The sequence below is a fragment of the Lycorma delicatula genome, chromosome 2 (assembly GCF_047948215.1).
Source record: "Lycorma delicatula isolate Av1 chromosome 2, ASM4794821v1, whole genome shotgun sequence".
NCBI classification, from domain to species: Eukaryota; Metazoa; Arthropoda; class Insecta; order Hemiptera; family Fulgoridae; genus Lycorma; species Lycorma delicatula.
The window spans coordinates 3,560,211-3,586,172 of record NC_134456.1 but is presented as its reverse complement, the minus strand read 5'-3'; the positions used below and the strand labels follow the sequence as shown (position 1 = coordinate 3,586,172).

General features: G+C 32.1%; 1 protein-coding gene across 4 annotated transcripts in view; it reads right to left on the bottom strand.

The window, feature by feature from the left end:
• The window catches only part of LOC142320429 (mitochondrial disaggregase-like), a 69,439-nt gene extending 46,431 nt beyond the window's left edge, over window positions 1-23,008 (bottom strand). Inside the window, exons 1-2 of one of the 4 annotated variants that reach the window (XM_075358181.1) lie at window positions 22,525-23,008; window positions 265-316 (exon numbers count right to left, since the gene is read on the bottom strand). In XM_075358181.1, the coding sequence (XP_075214296.1) occupies window positions 265-316; window positions 22,525-22,867 (395 nt within the window). In that variant the 5' untranslated portion in view covers window positions 22,868-23,008. The remainder of the gene's footprint in view (window positions 1-264; window positions 317-22,524) is intronic. The other 3 variants (XM_075358179.1, XM_075358180.1, XM_075358182.1) reach the window with 3 other exon arrangements.
• Between the last annotated feature and the right edge of the window lie 2,954 nt (window positions 23,009-25,962).

Here is a 25,962-nt window from a genome sequence, read left to right as displayed (position 1 = left end):
AAATGAAGGGTCGTCGTTTTACAAGCACAGACGTGATTAAAAGTGAATAGCTGAAAGAGCTTAACACTATTCCAAAGATCGAGTTCCAGAAGTGTTTCGGGGATCGGAAAAAGCGCTAGCATAAGTGTATAATATCTAATGGAGACTACTCTGAACGGGATAACATTAATGAAGATGAATAAATAAAATTCTTTCCAAAAAACAAAAATTCTCATTACTTTTTGAACACACTTCGTATATGAAACAAAAACAGTAAAATAAGACCTTTTAAGTTCAGTAGGAGTTCCATATCTTGCAGTACGAAACAGTCTTAACTCTGAAAAAAAAAGAACACTCAATTAGAAGACTTACAAAATATGAAATTAAAAAAAAATCATGATAAAAGTGACATACTTTCAAAATAAATATATAATATACATTAATTCTTGGTCACTCAAGCAGTTAAATGTAACATTTTCTGGTCACTTTTTTTTTATTAATGGATGTTGAGATTGTTTCTCCCCACCTATGTTTCCACTGGCATTTGAATTTTGTACTGTAAAGCCATGTTTCATGATGTGTGTGAGGAGTAATAGAATCATTTATTTATATAACATGAATTGAGATTTAACTACAGGAATAATTGTGTTTCTTGTGTTAATATATAAGTGAGTGCTAGATAATTTTAAGAACACAAATTATGGCACTTTAATGTTTTAACTTCTGACTATTTTTTTTGAACTTTTAGTTTGGGTTTTGTAATTTAATCAAACAATTTTCTTAGTTGCTCACTTCTTTAATTTTTTGTTAATTGATTTTGAACGTACTTCATTTTTATTTTTTGTTTAATTAATTTGTTTTACTGTTAGATATACATTGTCCCAGGAACATGAATAATGGATAATGACTAATGACATTGAATAGACACAGTGCTGATTAAACAAGGCAAAAAATATTATACAAGATTCAACCATTGAATGAAAGTTAGTTAAATCAGATGACATTGACATTCTATCCAAGCAGTGTTCCTAATACCAATATGGAACAATTAGATGAGAATAACAAAGAATCTGGAGATGAGCCTACTTTACCACACTTAAGCAAACCATCAGCAGATTAATTTACAGAAGTAAAAATCAAATGACAATCTGATATATTCACAAACTGCCAACAACAATAACTGCTTACCACAATATTGACACAAAGTTATCACTAACAAATCAAATGAAAAAAAAAATTATACATTTTAGATTGCTGGACATTTTTTTTTACTGAAAATACTATTGCTGAAATTGTGGATTGAATAAATGAAAGGATTTTAAAAATGAGCATGGTTTACAAACATGGATTAAGAGAGTCCCTGCTAAATGACTGAAGAAATGTCTATATTTTTTAGTTTACTAAATTTTGGTAAGAAAAGAGCACGTTACGTTAAATACTTATGAGTAGTAACATTGGTAGATTGATGTAACACTGGAATAGCTGGTGATATTTATGTTGCAACTATATAAAAAAGGTGGCTGCACGCTTGGGTAAGCTATTCATTTTGAGATGTAACTAAAAAAGAATGAAAGAAATAAGATAAGGTAGAGCTAATACAGGCATTTTTTATCAACTTGTTAAAATTTGTGAATAAATATACACTGTTGGGAAATACGTAATGAGTCATTTAGGGGTAATTCTACAAAATTATGAGAAAAAAGCTAGCAAAATACTTTAAAAAATGTTCAGTTGACACAAGAACATTATTAACAAACATGAAGATTTATCCAAGAAAGCAAAGCTTTACCAAATTTATAATAATCTGTAGTGTTGCAAAATATGCCATATAAATAAGTATTTAACAAACAGGAAAAATATTACCATGGAAAACTATTGGTTAAGTCAATCTCAATTAACATAAAGGAAGAAATGCTGCAGGAATTTGAGACAGCACTACTAACTGTAAAACCTGAAAATAAATTTTAATGAATGCATGGCCTGTTAGCAAACAGATATACATAGCATAATTGCAGCATCTGATTGAACCCAATTTGAAAAGAGCTTACAGGAACAACAGACAATGCTAATGTGTCAAATATGATCCTACTGAGTAAATGTGTCATAAAGTCTTTAGAGTTACGTAGGTTACTTTTTCTGATAATCTAATGTTTTATTAAATTGAATTACAATTAGTAGCAACTACAACTACAATTAGTAGCGACTGTTATTAAAACTGAGTTTATTTATAAATAGGAATTTTTTTAACTTCAGTTATATTATTGTTCTTTGTTTTTAATTTTAATCATTATGGTGTGCTATATTCATTTTTAAACTGAATTTAGAGAAAACTGTAGTGAATTTAACTTTTTGTGATAACTAATTATGGTAACTTAATTAATTTTTTATTAAGCTAGTATGCATTTTAATGCATACTAGCTGACCCGGCGAACTTCGTACCGCCTAACTTTAGCTAAACTTAATTTAGTATTTATTAAAATAAGTAGCTGACCCGTCAGACGTTGTCCTGTCATAACTATAATTATTCAATTTGAACAGGAATAAAAACTAAAAAAAAAATTTATTTCCAAAGCATAATGTTTATTGTAATGTACAAGAATACTCAATATATTTTAGACCATTACGTATTTTTAGTCGTTTTATAGAGAAAGGTCTGACAGTTCAAGTTTTGGATTGAATGCTATTTATTGAAGCGCTTTTGGATACACAATGTTTTTTGTTTTTCCTTCTAGTGCGTACACAAATAAATTAGAAGATTTTCCGACGTGTGAGCAGGCCACATACAGCTGTCCATGTGAGAAGCATGGATTTTCCAAATTCAGTCCATACAATTTTAGCGATTATCCTTGTGCTTTGTTGATAGTCATTGCAAAGGCAATCAAACGTTTGCAGTTTCCTGCAAACGTTTGAATTCGAATGGCATATCTGTTGGAATTATTGGGATGAGCGGCAACAGTACATTTTTGCCTTTAAATTTTCTGTTTAAAATTGTAGCTTTGATTATGTTGTTCATTAGCTTTTTCACCGAAAGCCTGGTACCATTGCAGAGTTGTGGTGGATTGATATTTCATAGAAGTATGATAGGCACACCAATTTTCAGTGTTAGAAGGTGCTATGGCATACCTGGTAAATCAAGTGAATTTAAAAATTCTGTGGGATAATTGACAACTTCCTCTTGATTCATTACAGTATCGATGGACTTGTACATTGTCATAAAGTCATTATGACTTTCTCGTCACCTGGGATTTTGTTTTGAATGTTGAAATTGATTGTATTGACATCGTTGTTTTTGGCTGCTAATATAGCCCATGAACTCAGCCATTGATGATTTCTGTAATCTTGTGCTATATTTAGGAAAACTTTGTCCATTAACTTGTCAGTGGTTGCTGTGATTTTACAGAAATTTGTTGGCAATGTGATTCATTGTGTTGATTCATCGATGGCCATTTTTCCATTCCCAATATCCAACAATTGTTTTGCGAAAGGATCAGCGGATGTATCATTTTGTAGTTGTACAAGCATATTGGTCTTGAAGTTCAATCTATGTACGTGTTGCCATAAAACTGATGATTTGAGACATGGATTGAGTTCATCAGCTGGTGTTGAACGTGATATTACTGGTAGAGTTTGTCGAAGATCACCAGACAATAAAATGATTGCACCACCAAAGAGCAGTTGATTTCTCTTAAATCTTATAGTGTACGCCATAGTATCTTTTGTGCGCCATAGTACACTCATTCCATATGAGTTTACACATTTGGAGTATTTTACCCATATCTGAATTTTTGGTGATATTGCATGTTGGTCTTTCAGTGATTTGGATATTCAACAGCAGTTTCAGTGCTGAATGAGCTGTTCGACCGCCATCCAGAAGAGTTGCTGCAATGCCTGATGATGCGATTGCCAGTGCAGTATCAATTCGTGATCGTAGGTTTGCCAAAATAAGTGAAATGAGAAAAGTTTTTCCTGTTCCTCTGGGCACATCCAGGAAATACAATCCACTGCTTTTGCTTGTGATTGCATGCATAATTCTGTCATATGCTATGCGTTGTTCTGGAACCAAATTTGGAAGATTCATTTGAACAAATTTACTTAATTCGTCAACATCAACGTGTGTTTCTCGTTGCAAATCACGATCGAAAAGGCTGTTTGCGGATCGATTCGGCGCAGGCATTCGCAGCTGTACCAGTGCTTTGTTAACAATTGCCAAACACATGTCCAACCAATGCCTCGTTATACATGTTTGGATTTTGATTCATTGAAAACTGAATGTCTAGATTTTGATTCGTTGTACGCAAACGATGCAAAATGTCTTCACTCATGTAGTCTTTGTAATTTTTCCAAAGATCTTTCGAATTTGATGGGAAACACGTTGTCAATATTATCGCAAACAAAGTGCGTATTTGCTGTGGTCGAGCAGTTAGTCGATGCATCTGCGAGTGAAGTGTCCTAATGTGCATAGTTTTCAAGAAGATTTAATTCTTGGCAAGCTTCACGATATGTGGCCCAAACTTGGCCGTTCACTGTTCTCAATTGTTCGAAGGATGTCGGTCCATGTATGTTGATTAACAGTAAAAGCATTCTGCATTGTTTGGATGCACAGTGTACAGACGGCCTAACGCGTTGGTAGAATATAAATTGGGATGTCTTTCAACTCCTTTGCCATGTTTGCGGCGTTGAATCTTTTTCGCTGATGCATTCCATGTGTAATATAATGGCACTTCAGAGTAAAGCAGCGTCTTTGCAAATACATCTTCGCTGCACAGTGAGAAAAATGCAGTAAACGTTGTTAATGGTGCTGACAATGCTCTTGTATGTACATTTTCCGTCCTGAAGTACACGAGCCGGCCATTTTCAAGGTGCACTGCCAAATGAACAACTGCTGGATGTCATTCATGGATTGAAAATTATAAAATGCGCCATACTACTTCATTACTACTGATGTAGTGTCCCAGTTGATATTGATTGATTTCATCGATAGATCTAGTTGTTTTTCCCAATCCAAAAACTGCAATATCGCTCGCTACCTTTGTTAATATATTTGCAAAAAATGTACTTGATCGATTTCACCGAATTGCAATACTCGACGTTGATGTGAATGTCTTCGAGAGTAACGGTGAATGGTGAATACGGTACAACCCAACGATTATCGATTTCAACATCACTGTTCCGTACTTTTAAAGTGATGGATTTGCCGCCATCTTCAGTTTATCGTCGACGATAGAGTGGATATCCGTCATTTCCAGTGATAGTCTCGGCAACTAAAGCTCTTGGGTATCATTTTGTGCATTTCCCATCAGACATGCATGGTGAATGGTTGTTAGTTACACCACATGGGCCGTGAATCATGTTTTTCGTGACGACTTCAAATAAGTCTGGATCGCTGTTGACATCTGATATTTCTGCTGAGATGACCTGATCAATTTGATCTGGTGTGAGTTTTGTGATCAACTAAATTAAAATGTGTGCATGTGGCAATCCTCGTTTTTACCACTCAATAGAATACATCCAACAGCGTATCTCACCAAATACCTGATGCTTAACAAAGAAATCCATTAAAGATTTCAATTTTTGTTTGAACACACGTGCGGTAATGTCATGACGATCCGAAGATGACTGTATAGGTAACAAGAGTTCTTTAATTTCTTCCCGCGTAGGATTGCATGTGAATGTAATAAACAGATCTGGACGGCCATATGCGCGAACATATGTCATTGCATCTTGTGCATATTCATGCATGTGCCGTGGGCTCTGTTAATGTAGCCGGCAGAATGACTATTTTTCCAAATTCGTTGGGATTCAGATTGCCATCATTAACAACTACATTACGTAAATAAATGTATTCTTTTGAATGTAGAGAATGTAGAGAAGTCGTTCGGTTTCGATTTTCGCATACATATCGACAATATATTGATGGAACAATTGTCGAAATTTCAATACATGATTTTCAGCATTTTCACGAATCATCAAACGACAGGAATAGAAATTCATGGCACTGACTTTCTCTTGTTAGTTTCCTCATCTGACTTCTCATTTTGATGTTCAAATGATATCCATCTTCACCTTTCCAAAATAAAATCGGATATTGCAATCCGTCGTATGAGCGATATGTTTCTGCGACTCGCTGAACATTACCATTTCTGCGAAGAAGAATTATTTATATCACGTGAATTAAACTCTTCGCCAAGTATAACGATCGCCACTTCATCAATTGTCGGTGCATTGTATCGTCTTTCGTGTTGGCCGAGAGGTGTTTTGTCTGCTCTAACTACAACTCTGTAGTTATCAGCTGGCATTTGGTCAAGGGCAGTTCTAAACCATCGAATCAATTCGTTGTGTTGATCGAATAAAGTTTGTAATGCAGCGACAATTTCTTGTCAAGTGCCCGTATTGTTTCGACAGCGTTGATAGATTTTTTCATCAGTGTTTCCCATGAAATAAATTTGAAGAAATTTATGATCGGTATCTGGTAGTGGTAGTAATGATCCAGGACTATGATAGATTTGACCTTGCACTTTGAATGTCGGCATGTAATTGTCACACACGATATCGGTTGTCATTTGGAAACATGAATTGTACTTGCGTATGTTCGTTAAGAAATGTTTCGATTCACTTGTGTCGCCCGATACCAACATTGATAACGGTTCGGGTGGTGGATGTAATTCTGGCAATTTTTTTTTTCCACCAGCACAGCACATTCCTGGTGCTTCATTCTTAAATTTGAATGCACTACAATATGCGCATAGTTCATCCATTTCTCCAATAACCACACTTGGATGAATGCTGTAATTATAATTAGCATCGTAATGGAATGCACTGAGATTCAAATCAGCGTGAGTGGTTGTTCTCGTTGCTCGTTTGTTTCTAATGAACTGGCTCGAAAATTACGTTCTCGATTGAATTCCAATCTCGCTTCTCGTTTGTTTCTGATGCTCGTGTTGCCTATTTCTTTCGTGCTTCAGACGTAGAACGACCGATCGCTCGTTTTTTGGGAGGCATACCTGCACAGAAATGGCGTTGAAATTGGTTGAAAATTAAAACGTCGGAATGCAATGTTCACAACTACCGAAAGTTTTATATTTTAATTTTCAAAATAACAGATTTAAATTAAATATTCTATAATTTTCAGAAGTATCAAATCACCCTTTATCTTACAATTCTAAGTCTGGCATCTATATATGAACTCCAGTTTTTTAAAGTACAATATTATTTTTTTAAATATCTCATTGTATCATAATCTAGGCGTAGTAATTGTAGGAGTTATTCGGAAAACCCCAAACACGTTTCTTAATTTTTAACGGGATACCTATACACCAAATTGCACTACTATATCTCTATTGGTCCCCGAGATATGAAGGCTCCATACTCCTAACTTACACCAGTTTCAGTTTAATTTAGGATTTATTCGGAAAATCCCGTATTTTACTAACTCAGAAACCTTCCCTGGCACGCGTCCAACCATTCCCCAAAGTTTCATCGCTATCGGATGAACGGTTTAGGAAGGCTTAAGAGACATACATACAAACATACATATATATATATATATATATAGATTGTATTTGGAGATATACCATGCAAATGTCAGTTAATTTTGAATTTACATTTTTGGGATCACTGGAGTAACAGTATTTCACTTTGCATAAAATAGTTAATGTATGAAAAAAAATAGTTTCTATAAAGAAATAAAAATAAAATTATTAGGATAAAAAAAATATATATATATATATATAAATGTTATTTAGGACGAAATGATTCCGGAACCGATTTAAACTTTCTCCATACTTAAAATCTCAATTAAAAAAATCGGTTTGCGCCTCCACGTTGGTTCGTCTGGATAACCAGTTAGAAACGTGGAGATTTCTACTGGTGAACTAAATCGGAATCACCTCTCTGGATCACATCCAGAGTTGTAACTCGGGAATTTATTCCCACCCAAGGCTGACTTGCCTTTGAAAGTCAAATATGGAAGGTCTTTTAAGAAAAAATCCACCGTCTGGTAAATACCAGAGAAGGCTGCACTCGGATCCGGTGGGCAGCTGCTTAAAAGATAACAATGAATCGGAGCGTTTGGAAATACCCAAAAACAACACAACTTCAAAATTGAGGATAAGACACAAGCAAATAAACTACATTGCCACTCACAACATTAATTCTCTAACTCAACCCGGCAAACTAAAAACTCTAACAGACATAATGGACAAACAAAATATCCTAATCGCAGGACTTCAAGAAATGAGAAACACCGATCGAGAGCCGTTTGAATCTCAGGGTTACAGAATTTACAAAGGAATCCCCGGGAAACGTGTGATGAAGAATTGCCCACAGTTCGGAACAGGATTTGCAATCAATCTTAAAATAATTGACTCGGTCGTAGAATTTAAGTCTTACTCCCCCAGGATTTCAACCTTAACCCTAAAATCAGCCGATAAATTCTACACCATAATAAATGTCCATGCTCCCACCAATGACAAAAACAATCTTAAAAAAGATAGAGAAGAGATGGATAAATTCTGGGAACTTCTTGACCAAACTGCAAACAACATAAATAAGACCCACACGAAGATTTTAATAGGGGACTTTAATGCCCAACTTGGTAAAGAACGAAGATATCGTAATATTATCGGAAAATGGCCTGCCCAAAAGAAAACTAACAAGAACGGCCAAAGACTTGTCGAATTTTGCAGAAACCATAATATGATCTCAAAATCCACCTATTTTATGAGAAAACCAAACAAATTGAAGACTTGGAAACACCCAGATTGGAAAAAAGGAGAATGGCAACTGGATCATGTTTGCATGGACCGGAATTATCACAAGGAGATTTATAATGTAAAAGTCTTGAGAGGAACAGATACTGGATCGGACCATTACTTAATTAAAGTTAAAATAAAATTCACCCCGCATAAAAAGAAAAAATCCCAACCTAAAAACAAAAGAGCTTATGATCCACATAAATTAATAAACAATGCCATCTTTGAAGAAACAAAAAAAAAATCAAATTAACTAATAATTTAAAAGAACTGACATTCCAACTGAAAGAAATAGCTGAAGAACTAGCCCCTATAAACCCAAGAAAAAAACACCAATGGTGGAATGAAGAATGTGACAAAGCATTCAAAGACCGACACCGGGCTTGGATCAACCAACAAACCCAGAAAACTGAAGAATCTAACCATGAATTCACCAAACAAAGGAAAATAACTCAGAAAATTATAAGAGGAACCAAACGACAAGCCCAAAAAAACTTGATTCAGCAAATAGAAGAAAGTTCCAAGAAAACTAATTTCTGAGACTATTATAAAATTTTTGGTCAGGCTCTTCAAAGATATGAACCACCCACCCTTATGCTGAGAGGAAAAAAAGGAAATATGGCCCACACCAATAAAGAAAATGCTGAAATTTTGGCAGAAACCTTCAATAGACTCCTCAACTGTGACGACCCCCCAGAGCTTTTTGAGATTGACACTGAAACTCCAGTTAAAACTTCACCGGTAAATATCAACCCACCAACAATTCAAGAAGTTCTCGCAGCCTTAAATGAAATAAAAAACTACAAAGCAAGCGGAGAAGACCAGCTTTTCGCAGAACTCTGGAAACACTCGTCAGTTTATTCAGTCAAAACTTCCCTACATCTATGCCCCGTGAAAATATGGAACGAAGAAAAACTTCCAGAACACTGGACCACAGTCCTCATCCATCCATTACATAAAAAAAGGGATAAAACTAATTCGGAAAACTACAGAGGCATATCTCTCCTGGATTGCACATACAAAATCCTGTCGAGAATCATATACAACCGATGCAAAGACAAACTTGAACTGGAACTTGGGGAATACCAAGGGGGATTTAGGCCATGGAGAGGTTGCCCGGAGCAAATAATATCCCTAAAACTTATGATGGACTTATATAAAAGACAGAAAAAACAACTAATAATCACCTTCGTCGACTTTAAAAGGGCCTATGATTGTATACACTGACCATCCATGCTGAATATTCTGAGAAACCTGGGCCTTCACCCTAAACTCGTAAACATGATAAAATTAACTTTAACCAATACCCAGTCCAGAGTGAAATTCAGAGGTGAACTCTCTCAACCCTTCTACATAAAAACTGGATTGAGGCAAGGAGACGGCCTCTCACCACTCCTTTTTAACTGCGCCCTCGAATTTGTCATGAGAAAATGGTATGAAATAAATCCCAAAAATATAAAAATGGGTACTAAGAAAAACTCCATCACACTAAATTGCCTAGGATTTGCAGATGACCTCGCTCTTTTAGCAAATAATATTCAAGAAGCCAAAACACAAATCATGAGCCTTCAAAACCTAGCACAAAAGGTAGGGCTTCATATCTCTTTTGAAAAACTGAACAAATGGCCATAGATCCTCTGGTAATAGAGCGCATTACGGTAAACAATCAGAAAATTAAAATAGTAAAACAATTTAAATATCTAGGGGAAATAATTTATAATTTAAATGAAAAAGTGACATGGCAAAACAGGACGAATAAAATGATTAAATCCCAAAAATTAACTTGGTCAACATATAACAAAAAATGCCTTTCTGCTAAAACAAAACTTAAATATTATAAAACTGTAGTACAGGCAGAAGTCACCTACGGAAGCGAGACCCTTTTCAAAATCACTCAGAAAAACCGAATTGAAAAAATTCTGAAAATAGAGAGGAGAATTGTCAGAACGTGTATCAATAAAAAACACCAAAAAGAAGGCCAATGGTGGATTGTGCCAAATGAGGTGGTGTATCGAGAAATAGAGCCTGTTACTGATACTATGCGGAAAAAATAATCTCTTTCTTCGGTCATCTCATAAGGACACCGGAAACAAGACTGTCAAGAAATATCATTGAAAAGCTCTGGTTCCAAAAGCTAGAAGTAGGATGGATCAAAGAAATTAGAGAAGATATGAAAGAATTGGGAATTTCCCTGACCGACCTACAGAATAAAACTGGAAAAATTACAAAGCTAAAAGATAAAAGCATTAGATTTAAACAAAAGACAGACAAACGACAAAATACAACGAAGAGGGTGTTTACGGATGAAAAAAAGAAAGCAAGATCTGAACGGATGAAGAAATACTGGGCAGCTCGAAAGAGTAAAATAACACGCTTTTCTCAGAAAAGATCCAACTAAAATTGACTTAAGTGGTCCCATGTTGGCCGTAAAAGCATAATAATAATAAAAATGTTATTTAAAAACTGTTATGGACAACTCCATCTTCAACTCTATGCAAAAAAATTAAATCAATGCACATCCCATCAAGTATTTTTCAAGATTTATTAATTATTTATACTGAACACTGTTCATGGATACAGTGTTTTTCAAAACAGAAATTTTTCTCCATATTTATTTTTAAAATTAGTGATAATTTTTTTTTTTACAAAGAAAAATTATTTAGGAGCAAGTATGACTATTTACATGAAACTCTACAGATTCCAACTTCAACTCTATGAAAAAAATGAAATCTAAACACATTTTGTCAAGTTTAAACTTTCATTCAATAATCTTCTTACTACATGAGGTTTCTTTTACATTTCAGTATATGACATGTTTTTTGCAAACCATTTATATACACTAGATCTCAACAAAAGAAATGTAATGAAAAACTGTATCACAACTTATTTTTAAATAAGTTGTTTAAATAGTTGTATGAGTGAACATTGTGCAATATATATTTATTTATGCTTGTGTATAAAATGTTGAGGCTCAAAAATCTCCTACTACATCAGTTTCATTAAAATGTAGATATGAATGTTAAAATTTGATGTAAATGGTTGAGTCGTAGGAGTCATTCTTTACTGATCAGTATCAGCTGGACCACTTCTGAAGACTGAATATTTTGATAGTAGTTAATAAGAATGCTAACAGAAAAACTGTTTTGCGCATATGATTGCATTTTTATTCAGGACTCTTAAACACAATCTTTCATAAGACATCACTCTTACTTATTTAATAAAATGTATTTGAATGTACGGATGAAGTCGATAAACCCTATTTTAAGGATTATAGAGGTAGCATCACCGCCTCTCTGTCAAGAAGAAGGGCTAGCAACACCCTTCCAACTTTTTCTTGCATAACCTATTAAAAATTAGTTTTAGAAAAAATTTATCATTCAACCAATCACAGAATTGTGACATTTGAATTAATAAACAATTTTTTTTTGTTTAATTATGGCAATAATATTTTGTCAATAATGAATTTTAATAACACAGTAAGAAAAAAAGAAGACGATTAAAACATCTCTGAATTTTTGAAAACCAAAAGGTATTCCACCTTCAATAATGTAATTTACAAAATAACAGAAATGACATTACTGGGATTAAATGAATAATCTCTTGAAAACTAAAAAGTGAATAGTAACTAGAGAATCATATTTCTAATGCGAATTTTAAGCATCGCTGGCTACTATGGTGATTAGCTATGAATAAATGTTTACAGCATACAATGAAACAGTGTCCACGAGCATTTATTACTTTCTATTTACATTTTAAGTGTAATCTTGCAACATGAAAGAACTTAGCAAGTAAAAGGTGCTTGATGTCTTTAATGGTTTGGTTTCATGGAAGCGTGTACGTAGAAAAAAAAGAACTAGTATATCTTGTTTGAATTTGTTGTGTTTTATTGAAGTGATTATCATTAAAAAATCTTTCTTTTACACTTTAGCTACATATTTATAAAATAATACACTATTCTGTTTATCCTTTAGAATAGAATTCCAGGTGATAGATTCTATGTATTTTTCTTTCGAGGCAAGCAATAGCCCATGTTAAATAATAGTTCACGTAAGACAAAATTTTGTTACAATATTATAAAAGATTCTATCCTAAATTAGAAGTCTTAAATCGTGAAAAAGTTCTGGAAACTACATGAAAGATGGTACTCAACCACTGCCGCCTGGTTCATATGGATTTTTTTTCATTTTGGATTGAGTACAGTCCTTCTAATAATTTCTTTACTTCAAAGCTCTCAATAAAATTTATTTTACACAATTAGTAACAGTTTCTCTGAAATGTTATAAAAATTTTTAAATTTTCATTATATAAGCGCTGAAGAAAAATCCTGTTTTTTAAGTTTAATAGCTCTGATTGATGGCAAAAATAACATCACATATTAGTTATTTATTCTTTATGAAAAAAATGGCTTAAACAGGTAAGAAAGATAATTGTATTTTTCAATACAACTTTCTTTGGTAATTAACTAAAATCTGGCAAATGAAAAGAGGTACCTGTATTTTGAGTAGTTATAACTTCTAAACAAACAGTTAAAAACAGATTATGTCAAATTAAAGACTGTTCTATTTTAAGTTGTACTTATTTTACTGAGACCTTATTTAACACTCTTAGCGCTACGCCTAAATCAGTAAAACTTCACCCCAGGCCAGACATTTTTTATTTATTTATTAAGACCATTACGTGTGCATCAAAATTATACACATGGCCGTTTTGACATTGCTAAAAATGTATCAGATTGATACACATGGCGCTAAGAGTGTTAAACAGCATGAAAAGAATCATTTACATTTTCCATTATTTTATTGGTATGTGCAATTTCCAAGCTCTGTAACTTTTTTTTTAACTAAACATCTGTAAAATATTTAGTTGACATTACAAAATATGGACTTTATCTTTTTCCTAATCAAATTTCAAGTTGTTTTGTAATTACTGGGATGGCAGTGTGTTTCGTTTATGTTAAGTGGATTTAAATAAAACAAATACCGATTCGAATTAACAATTGTATATTAACATATTCATGATTTAATTAAATTTGTATTACATTGTTGAAAAATATATATAATTTAATGAATATATACATGTCTACTATATGATGGGTAAATTTTGACTGAAGAAAATGAGTCTTCAAATGACAGATTGAGACTAGACTAGACTGCCAGATTCTAGTGTGGAGCCAACTTATACAGAGTAGATGGAGCCGAGTGAATCGTCAGGAGCTGGGTGAAGCATACGAAGCCGAGTGAATCATCAGGAGAGGAGTGAATGATATGGAACTGTGTCTCAACATATTGCCCGCCATAATTTAACAATTATCTTACAATAATATACTATAAGTGAATCCAACAAGCTTGGCGACTAGGCCGTATCATATGGTTGTGTTATGCATTTGATAAACAATTAATGAATACAACCACACGTTAAATAAAATAGAAACAATTATGTTGAAAAGAAAGTAAAACTAATATTTAACATCACATGGTGTCAGACAGCACTGCTGCCTGAACATAGTAAACATGTTTAATGAAATTTATTACCATAAATGTTTTTTTTTTCTTTTCAGACATAAGACAACTTGAAAACTAACAATGAAAGTTAAGTTGGAGATTTTAACATTAGTGAACAAATCTTAAGAAATGGATTTAAAATGTCAAAATGGATAATAATTTCCAGGTTAAAGAAAAAATCTTAACATATATTGTAATATTAAAAAGTGTATGCAAGACTGAATACACTGATAGAGAAAAAAACATTTTTAATGTTTCTCTCAGTGTGATACTATTTCTTGAATTGCTTTTTTGTGTGCATTACAGATCTGTAAATACAATTTTTCTATCACCCTTAGTTTTAAATAAATAATGCTTCAAAAAGAATTACGGAAAAATATAGTTAAAATCTGTAAAATTTATCATTTTGTACGGCCATATCTGGGTTAGAATGATTTTGCCGATGCTTTTATTTTATAAATAGTCTCAGGCACATCCCAAATTAATGTTCAACAGTAATTGGCTAGCACGTTAGTATTCCACTTGCCTTTATAGCGGCTTTCCATCACCAAAATGTCTTGGTAGAAACGTTCACCATGGTTCGTCATTTACATCTCCAAGGTTGTCCGGGAAAAAATCCAGATGTGAGTGGAGGAGATGTATTTACGAAGACATATTACATCCCATTGCTCTGTATGAAATAGGAAGTTGATTAACAATATCGTGGTAGTTGTCGGATTTTTGTTTGCTGAGAAACATTTTTACAAACGCCTTTAAATGAAGCCCAAGCTTCACTTTCTACATTATTTAACATCGAGTTAAATACATCATCTTTGACCAACTCTATTATTTGAGGACCAACAAATATTCCTTCTTTAATTTTTCCTTCACTTACATTTGGAAATTTCTGCCTGTTGTACAAAAATCCAGGACTCTCCTTCATTGCTTTTACAAAATTTTTCATTGGTCCTAGCTTGATATTGAGAGGGGGTAAACATATTTTTTTGGGTTCAACTAAGTGCTCATGAATAATATTTTTCGCATTTGGAGTTAAATTGTCTCACTTCTTCCATTCTTTGGTAACATAATGTTTATCCCTAGCTCGGCTGTCCCATTTGCAAACACATATACTTAGTACAGCCTAACTACATGCCTACCAAAATAGCTATAACTTTCAAATCACCACATATGTTTCAGCTATGTTTTTATAATTTATTTTTTCAAGAATGTCTTTCATTACATCATATGTCTCTTTCAAATTAATACCATAAGCGATTGGTATCGAAGGATATTTGTTACCGTTATGTACTAGAACCACTTTTAAACTATACTTGGACGAATCTATGAAAAGGTGCCAGTCCACAGGTTTATGAACTTGTCCTAGGTGCAAAATAACCTCATCAATATTTGTACAATAAACCAAATTATTTTCATCAATAAAGTACTGAGAAAGTTCTTTTTGTCGGCTTCAAAAGCCCAAAATTTCAGAATTATTTGAAGTAAATTCCAAACTTGCAGTCTTGATCCTAACGGTTCAGCTTGATTTTTTTGATAAATTTAAATCCCTAACCAAGTCATTTAATTCACTTTGTGATGTAAGATGTGGCTTATTGGAAGATAATTCAAAATCAAAATCATTACTGTCTTCTTCAGTAGTGCCTGTTTCTTCATCGCTGCTTTCGAAACATACATTCACAGGTGGCGGAAATTATTCAATTTCATAAGGTACAGACCTGATTGCAGATTGTAATGAAGGATATTTTACAGTATGTTTAGATTTTTTAGAAATTCAAAACACACTTGTTAAACAAAAGTAACAATCTGCTACATGATCCTTTGGTTCACGCCAAACCATAGGTACATAAGTCATAATATGTAATTATGACATGATTTAATTGTTTGTCTAGTACACATGACAATTTTTATAAATAAAAATAAATTTATAACTTACAAATGATGTTAACAAAGTTAAACATAAAAAATGAGCTAACAAAATAAAATTCAGGAGTTTAAAAGGTTGAAAAATATGTTGAAAATGAAAAAAAATTCTTTAATAAAAATTTAAAGTTTTTCAAAAATGGTGGGCGATAGAAAGATTCTGAGTTCATATTCGTTTTCAGCATTAAAAAACAGATTAAAATAATGCATCACATGTTAGGAAACAAAAATTATATTTATCAGTGATATTTTTGCAATTTCAGTTTTTATCTTGTGAAAAATGTTTTAACATACATTAATCAAAATTACTGGTACTGCACAGATTTCTGTGTACTACCAGTGAATTTAACAAGGTGATACACAACTAGGCACAATACAAAAATACAGAATTTTATACTGTAATACAAAATTATTAGTACAAGAGATATTATTAGCAGTAGTATTTACTTATTATTAATAAAATGGATCAGGGGTGCTCAAACCTTTTTTGATGTATTATAATACAAAAGTATTTCATCATTGTACTTCTTTTCCCCTTAAATTGAGGAAATTATTTATGAATAGCAACAATAAGAATATCAGCTGTTCGAACAGCAAGAACAAACACTGACAGTTCTTACATACCACAGTGCATATGTCTGTCCAACATGCATCATGTTGCACATATAAAAAAAAAATCTTAATGGCTATTATAAAAGGATTACCATACTTTCCTCCAGCAGTTAAGTGAATTGATCATGATAATCCTACACATGGACGGATGTAGCTGCTTCCATTGTTTTACAAACTCTCTGATTTGAAAATATTGTAATTGTGTTACTTTTTCATTTGATAAAACTAGTGTCCTAGAAGTCCTAGTGTTGGCATACGTATCTTGAAAGCACCTTTTTTCTTATATACTTTCTTATTTATGTGCTTTGCTTGAATTAATTTGGTTTAATTTAATTAACAAAATTAGTTAAAGTTGATAAAATATAAATCAATATAGAAAAGGGGCTTAATAGAGCAATGACAAACAAAACAACACCAGACAAAAAACTTGTATCAATGAGCTCTACTTCAGAATCAGAATTTGCAGTAAGGCAAGATCATTCTCCTATTAAAATATGAATATTTATAAGAAAATATGATCCTGGGGACATTAATATTGTATTTACTGTGACGGATGTATAAAATGAATCAGCTTTCTTAAAACAGATTCAAAATCTGCTTTCTGACCAAAGTATGAAACCTTCAATATTGAAACACTACCTTACCACTAAACATTCAACATTAGAAACAAAAATTACTTTGTTCAAAAATTGTCAGAGATAAAATGCACAAAGAAAATTATGTCGTCTTTTTACAGGCAGTACTCAAAGAGCAGTTGAGGCACATCTTTCTAACAACTGGTGAAAAGCTGTTGTTACCTGCTGCAAAAGATATGGTAACTTGAATGTTAGGTGAATTGTCCACTAAACAACTACATACAGTACCACCGTGCACTAAACTAAACTGAAAGCATTGCATTAAACATAAAAGAAAACATAATAACTCAAGTAAAAAATAGTAATTTTTTTTGCTGTACAATTCAATGAGTGCATATGGAAGAAACTAAGTTCAAAAAAACAATGTAAAGCAAGTAATTTTAGCTACATTCAGAGATGCAGATGTTCCTAATGGATACAGACTTTGAATTGTATGATTGATTGACAGATGAGCTGTTGACTTTTCTTTCTTTTTCCTGTTGTAGCCTCCGGTAACTACCGTTTAGATAATACTTCAGGGGATGAATGAGGATGATATGTATGAGTGTAAATGAAGTGTAGTCCTGTACCGTCTCAGTTTGACCATTCCTGAGATGTGTGGTTAATTGAACCCCAACCACCAAAGAACACCGGTATCCACGATCTAGTATTCAAGTCCGTGTAAAACTAGCTGGCTTTACTAGGACTTGAAAGCTGTAACTCTCAACTTTCCAAACCAGCTGATTTGGGAAGACGCGTTCACCACTAGACCAACCCGGTGGGTAGATGAGCTGTTGACTAACACTAGTCTACTTAACAGATATTTTAAATTGTTTCAAGACTTAAATTCAAATTTGTAAGGTGAAACAACGATCAATTTTCAGTAGACAAAATAAAGGAATTTATCAAAAAAAATGTCAAATAATGAATAACAGGGTTTCAAATGAAAACCTCCTGCATTTTCCAAATCTGGAAAAATTTGTGACAGTACACAAAATTGAAATAAAAAGGATAATCTCATCAAATAATATAAAATTCCATTGCATAATCCTTACTGAAACTTTTGAAATTTCCAAGTTATGGAAATATTTCAAAAAATACTTTGAATTCCTATGATTAGAAACCCTTTTCATACTGGATATTATTCCTGGAATCCTAACTAGTAACAAAACAAAATCTTTGATGGAATTATTTTGTGACTGAGGCTTAAAAATGGAATTTACTAAATCAGAGTTATGAGAATTTTGGCAAAAGTTTAAAAATAAATATCCATCACTGTTGAGAAAACCACTATTTTTAATTCTATTTTCTAACACATATCTTTGAGAAACTAGATTTTCTGCTGTTGGGACGGTAAAAGTTAAATTTTGTAATACTGGAACTTGAACCAAATCTCCACTTATTATTAGGTTCAGCTAAACCAAAGACATCTCTCTACTTTTTCAAATACAGAGTACCACCCTCCTCAATGAATTTTTAGTCTTCAAGAATATTGTTATCAGTAATGTTAATAACTGTATAATGTAACATTTCTTTATAAAGTAAATAAATGTTTTTGTAACAAATGATTAAAAAACTTTTACACAAATTTTTAATTTTTACCAGGTTCGAGTCCCAGTCAGACGTCTTTTTTTATACACAACAAAACTTTTGGTTCATATTCCCATGCACAAGCTTCAAACCTTATATCGTGAATTAATCACAAAAAAATTGTAATAAATGATTATTTTCAAAATAAATGGTTACTTTCAAAAATAATTATAATTTTTTATTGCTTTACCATTCAGAGTTATAACTGTTGTTACCTTAATGACATATTTAATACCTCAGTGGCACACTACTGATCTGTAATTCACGTAAGTATACGTAAAAAAAAAGTTTGTGAACTACTGCTCTAGTACTTAACTTCTCACTAACATAATACAAAATTTTTCAGTTGTGATATATTCAAAATGAACAGGAGGTTTATTAATTATGAATTAATTATAACAAAAAGGATTGTTAATTTTAGGTTAGTTTATTTATTTCATAAAGAAATTTAAACCTTTGGCAAGGAATTTAGCTTAATTAAGTTACAAAGTAAATTCAACCTTACATTAATATATAACTTAACCTTAAATATGTAAAGGTGAGCTTCATAAATATAAAAAACAAAATATAATAAATGAGATAATTAATATTGTTTGTGAAAGATATATTAAAAATAAACATTAAACAGCTGAAAAATATTAACAAACCCCAAAAGTCATTTGTATTTATATTTTAAATGTATCTTTACTTAATTATTTTCACAATTAATTTAAGTTAAAACAATACTGACACTAAAATGAAAGGTAATATGTATATTTTATCTCAATTCATTAAAAGCAATTCACGCAAAACATAATGTGACATTATTTATTTATATACAAACACAAAAAATAAATAAATGTTAAAGGAATAATAAAATTGACTTTTACTATAATAATCTGTCTGGAAGTAGATTGCTAACAGAAAGCCTGAATTTGCTAGTATAGAGTAGGTGGAAATTAATTAATTTGAAGAATATATATGAAAACGTGCAAAAATAGAAAAACTAATAAATGTCTTTCTAAATTCCAATCTCATTTGAAATATTAGAAATTACAAATGCCAAATTAAAAAAAAACTTATATGTTTGTACTTAGTAGGTCATAACTGTAAAATTAGGAGACCTCATAAATTTTTAGTTGATGGGACTGAATGAATAAATTAGACATATCAAAATAGATACAATAAAAAAAACCTTTAAAATTAAACTGAAATCAAATACAGTGTACACAAAATAAAATCAGTTTTATTTATGCTAAAGAATAAAATATCCTAATAATTACAAAAGAAAATACTTTTTTAACACGATGTAGTTAATGAAATATTCAGAGTGATGAAGTCAATACAGTATATGGTCTGCTTTTGTTACTGGATAAATTGTTCAATAATCAACAGAACTTTACTTAAATTATGTATTTAATTAACTGAATGCCTTTCATGTATGAAAGTAAGAACTGAGTGGTAAATAATTTGTTGCCAGAATAAAGCCTTAGCAAATACAGAAACAAAGAATGTATAAGTAATAACAAGCTATACTGTATATGATAAAACATCAATACTTTTAAAAACTTTCATATTCATAAAAAATACAAAAATCAACTCCATATTTTCATGCAATGACTGGTCAAGAAGTCCAGCATGAACTGATAAAACAGAAGTAAAAACCCTACTATATGAACTAACTTGTTTAACTCAATTCAGGTTCTACAACCCATTGCAAAAAGAATCGTTTGTTTATTATCAACAGTTGTTAATTGCTAATTATTACTTAGTATTTGTTCTTAATACCTTGGAGAATTCATTAATGTCACACTCAATTACAAAACCTTATAGTATAACATTCAAAGCAAGACAATGAAATAAAAATCAAACTTAAAAAAAATTTCAATCCTATGAGAATAAATGTTGAGTATTTTTAACCCTTTCCAATCCATAAATTTAAAACTTTATTACTTTACTTTCTTCATAAAAAAGTAACAAATCAAAGAAAACAAACAAACTTAAATAAACAACTGTTAAGATTAATAGTAATGAATAGTACGTTTCATGGATATTACTGGTGCCAGGGCCTCCCTTAGTACGTTTTATTATAAGACAACTAGTATTTATGTATTTAAAGTAGCCAAATTTACCAAAACAGTGATCATTTATTGAGAATATCTGGCAGCAAAACATTTTTAACAATTTGTTTCAGCAAGTCTATGAAGAGAATGGGCAAAATGTGCATCGTGTAATTTGAAAAATTGTACTTTCTAATGCATTATCCTGTATATCTTGTTCAAAAACAGAATGTTCTTTTTTTGTTTAACCTCAGAGACCACCATTAGGTATTGCTTCAGAGGATGAGGTGAATGAATTGTAGCGTGTGTAAAAATGCCATGCTTGATCAGAATTCGAACCCAAGACCTACGGATGAAAGGCCGAGACGCTACCACTCACGCCACAGAGGCCAGCAAGCAGAATGTTCTATAACAATTATAATATTACTGCCTTTGAGTTACAGCACAAATGCTAGGTCAAAATAATACCATGTAACCAATGTAATGAGCAAAATTAGAAATTCTGAAAATAATACTACTATTAAATTATATCTAAAATACTAAAGTGGATATGACTGAGTAATTGTACAGAATCTCCCCACTAAATACTTAGAAACTGATTTAACAATATTACAAGAAACATGCATGACATTAAAACATATCAAACTCTATAAAGAGCAATGAAGGAAAATGGTTTTTTCAAGAAATGAACTATAGCAATTGTAATCTATGGGAGAGATTTAATCAACTGAAATCGCCAGGTCATAAAAAATATAAAATCAATAACTTAGCATGCACTTAATACAGTTTCTAACCACTTATTTGTTTTTTTTTTATTCAAATACAACAAACCAACAGTAAAAGGTAAGATGGTAATAGCAATTTAATCTACAACAGTAGATTAATAACAGCAACAGAATATTTCATATTTATATAAAAAGTAAACACAAAAAATACTTATAAAAGGTTAAATTTCTAGAATAAATAATTAAATAAACTTTTGCTACAATAAACTGTAAGTAAATTGCTAATATAAAGTAACTGTATTTGTTATGTATAGAGTAGGTGAAAATTACATAATTGAAGAATACAAATGAAAAATGTTCTCCTATCATCTAAGAACAATAAAAACTGTATTGAGTGCACATCGGTAAAAAAGTTAAAAACACAAAAAGAAAACTCATATAGTATTATGCAATAATCATTCGATGTGAACATAAGCACGACATGGAGAAATGGATAGGCGAATATTTTTTTGGGAACACTAGCACTGTGTGTACTGTTAATAGTCATAACACAGGTAAAAGCTACTTGTTCAAACAAATGACCACTGGAACCCCCAAATTAAAAACAATACACGAGACAACAATCATACTTCATTAAAATAATTAATAAAAACAAAAATTCGCGTCATAACAGCCCTTCCGTAATGCAGAACTTACACCCAAGCAAATCATGCAGTTCGTTCTATCGTTTATGTTAGAATGATGACTAGTCATTCCCAAAATTTACAACTGGAAAGGAAAGGGTTAATACTACATACGTTTCATCTTGCCTGTATGCGAACAATTTGCAACCGTGAGACCAAATCCACATACAGCAAACAGAAATTTAAGCCATACGTAACCAGATTCATAACGTTTACTCTCGTCTTCATAATTGTCATCGATGGCACTGTAAGGAGTTAAACTGATATAACTTCGTTTGGAAACTAGTAATATTCTCGAGGTTTGTAAACAATAATTAAATTTGTGATGTTCATACAAACGAGTACAATACTGACTATAACATAACCTCCTTACACTCGGAAAAGTATTGTTTTCTTTAGATAGAGAAAAACATCGAGAGCGATAAGTACAAATAAATCTTCTAAAACTAACTGCCATTATGAAATAGAAACAATACTACATAATTACTTAATATTTAACAAATTCAGTAACGTCCCAAACACTAGCGAAATCAAACTCATTGCATCATTAAAATTTGCGTTTGCTTCACAGCCTTTTTGATTACAATACACTTAACCTTCCGTTTAAGGACCGCGCAAGATTTGTTCTTTATATACAAACACATAATTTTCATACGCGCTGGATACACCCACTGAAAATTACACAGTACACCCTAATTATATAAAAACTTGTATTACAAACTTAACGGTATTAATTATAATAGTACATAGGTTGTAGCCTAGCTAGAATAATTATTTTCTACAGTAGGTCTTTAAATTTGAAGTTAGCTAGTACAAAGGCGTGGGTATTTGTTGATTGTACCAAAGGATCTGCGTATCGGTTGACTATGTACCCGTACTAGATATGGTGTTTGCATTGTCTTGTAATACCACAATTGGATTATTTTTCTCGAAAGGCCATCAACCAGAATCGTTTACGCTATCTTTCAAAAAAATGTCATACAATCTCTCATTTTCAGAAAACGCTTGGTAATGCTTACACAAAAATCTAATTAATCTCTTATAAAAAAAAATTCCGCACAATATTTGTTCTCTGTAAATCTAAATAATTTTTCTTTATTGTGAACAAATGAATATTGTCATAAAACATCTGACAATGTTTGAATCTAACTATGGATTTCAGGATATCACATAAGCTTGGCTTTTTAAGAAGTGTATCTATGTACACTTTAAAAGGTAATGTGCCATTCCTCTGCAACATTTGATTCTCTACATTTATCAGTGGTGCTTTTAAAAAGCGTATGGCTTTCCTGTAAGAATTTATTTTGTGCCAGTAAGCATATTTGGTCTCATGGTTCTCACCACCAGTTTTTTCAATTCCTATATATCCACAACCAGCCAATTAAATAGTTTGTTGGCTACTAGATCAATTGGTTGCAATTAACAATATATTGCCATTTTTTCATGTAATATTTTTATGGAATTTTTCAAACAAGTTTAAAATTGGAATTTTTTGTACAACACAAAGCTATGCTGTTGATTCTTGCTGTAATTTTATACATTTTGGTTTAGTTGCTGTTTTGACCCGTGTTACTTCAGAATAATTTCAGATATTATAAGCATCTAACCCTTCTTTCTTCATATTTCTAGAGAAAGGTTGTAAAAATCTCTTCAGTAAGAGAATAAATACTGTGTAAACTCTGCTGCACACTTAGTACAGGTGGCCAGGAAGTCACTGTACATCCCTAAAGGTAGAACCAAAAATTTATAATGAGTTATAAATAAAAATGCAATATAACAATGAATTATTTAATTTACTCACTTACACATAGTATTAATTTTAATGGTCTAGTGGATCTGTGTTCACCTTCATTTCATATGCACAATTCTACACTTCCTCTGCGACATATAATGGAGCATTTCTGGTGTTATATTACAGAAGACATCCCTCACAGCATCACATAATTCTACATTTGTGGTGTAGCGATGTACAGATACATGTACCTTGGTAATTTCCCCATAATGAATTGTCTGGTATGGTGAGATAAGGATTTTGTGGTGGCTATAATAACAGAGCTGGTATACCATGGTCAATTCAACATCTGGGAAATTTTTAATTTAGAAACAAGCAGACTGAAGAGTGAAATGTGCTCAATCCTGCTGCAATCATACCATGAGATGGTACACATTCCATGAGATCCTTCTCTTGAAGGTGTGGTATTTGTTTTCTTTGACCTTTAGCTTAATGTAATCATATCCTGTCATCATTTGAATAGCAGAAAGGCTACTAGAATAGATGGAATTACTGCGCAGTGCAGGTGAGGAAGCAATTGATAAATTTACAAACTGGTGTGTAATATTTATGAAAAACAGCAGGTTGCATCAGACTTTAAAAAGAGTCTTTAAAAGGAGTCATGATAACAAAGAAAGCAGGACCAAATAAACATGAAGAATACAGAATAATTAGATTAACTAGCCATGCATCAAAAATCTTAACTAGAATTCTGTACAGAAGAATTGAGAGAGGAGTGTTATAAGTGTTAGGAGAAGATCAATTTGGTTTCAGGAAAAGTATAAGGACAAGGGAAGCAACTTTAGTGCTCAGATTAATAGTAGAAGGAAGATTAAAGAAAAACAAACCAACATACTCAGCATTTATAGACCTAGAAAAGGCATTCGATAATGTAGACTGGAATAAAATGTTCAGAATTTAAAAAAAATTAGGGTTTAAATACAGAGATAAAAGAACAATTGCTAACATTTATGGGAACCAAACAAGAGTAATAAATGAAGAACATAAAAAAGAAGCTGTAATAAGAAAGGGAGTCCGACAAGGATGTTCCCAATATCCGTTAGTTTTTAATGTTTACATAGAACTAGCAGTTAATGATGTTAAAGAACAATTTAGATCTGGAGTAACAGTACAAGGTGAAAAGATAAAGATGCTACAAATTGCTGATGATGTGGTAATTCTAGCTGAGAGTAAAAAGGATTTAGAAGCAACAATGAACGGCATGGATGAAATTCTACAAAAGAACTACTGCATGAAAATAAACAAGAACAAAACGAAAGTAATGAAATTGACTAGAAATAACGAAGATGGACCACTGAATGTAAAAATAGGAAGAGAAAAGATTATGGAGGTAGAAAAATTTTGTTATTTGGGAAGTAGAATTACTAAAGGTGTACGAAGCTGGAGTGATATAAAATGCCAAATAGCACAGAAGAAACAAGGCTTCAGTCAGAAATATAATTTGTTTACATCAAAAATTAATTTAAATGTCAGGAAAAGATTTTTGAATGTATATGTTTGGAGTGTAGCTTTATATGAAAGTGAAACTTGGACGATCGGAGTACCCGAGAAGAAAAGATTAGAAGCTTTTGAAATGCGGTGCTATAGGAGAATGTTAAAAAAAAGATGGGTGGATAAAGTGACAAATGTAGAGGTATTGCGGCAAATAGATGAAGAAAGAAGCATTTGGAAAAATATAGCTAAAAGAAGAGACAGACTAATAGGCTACATATTAAGGCACCTGGAATAGTCGCTTTAATACTGGAGGGACAGGTAGAAGG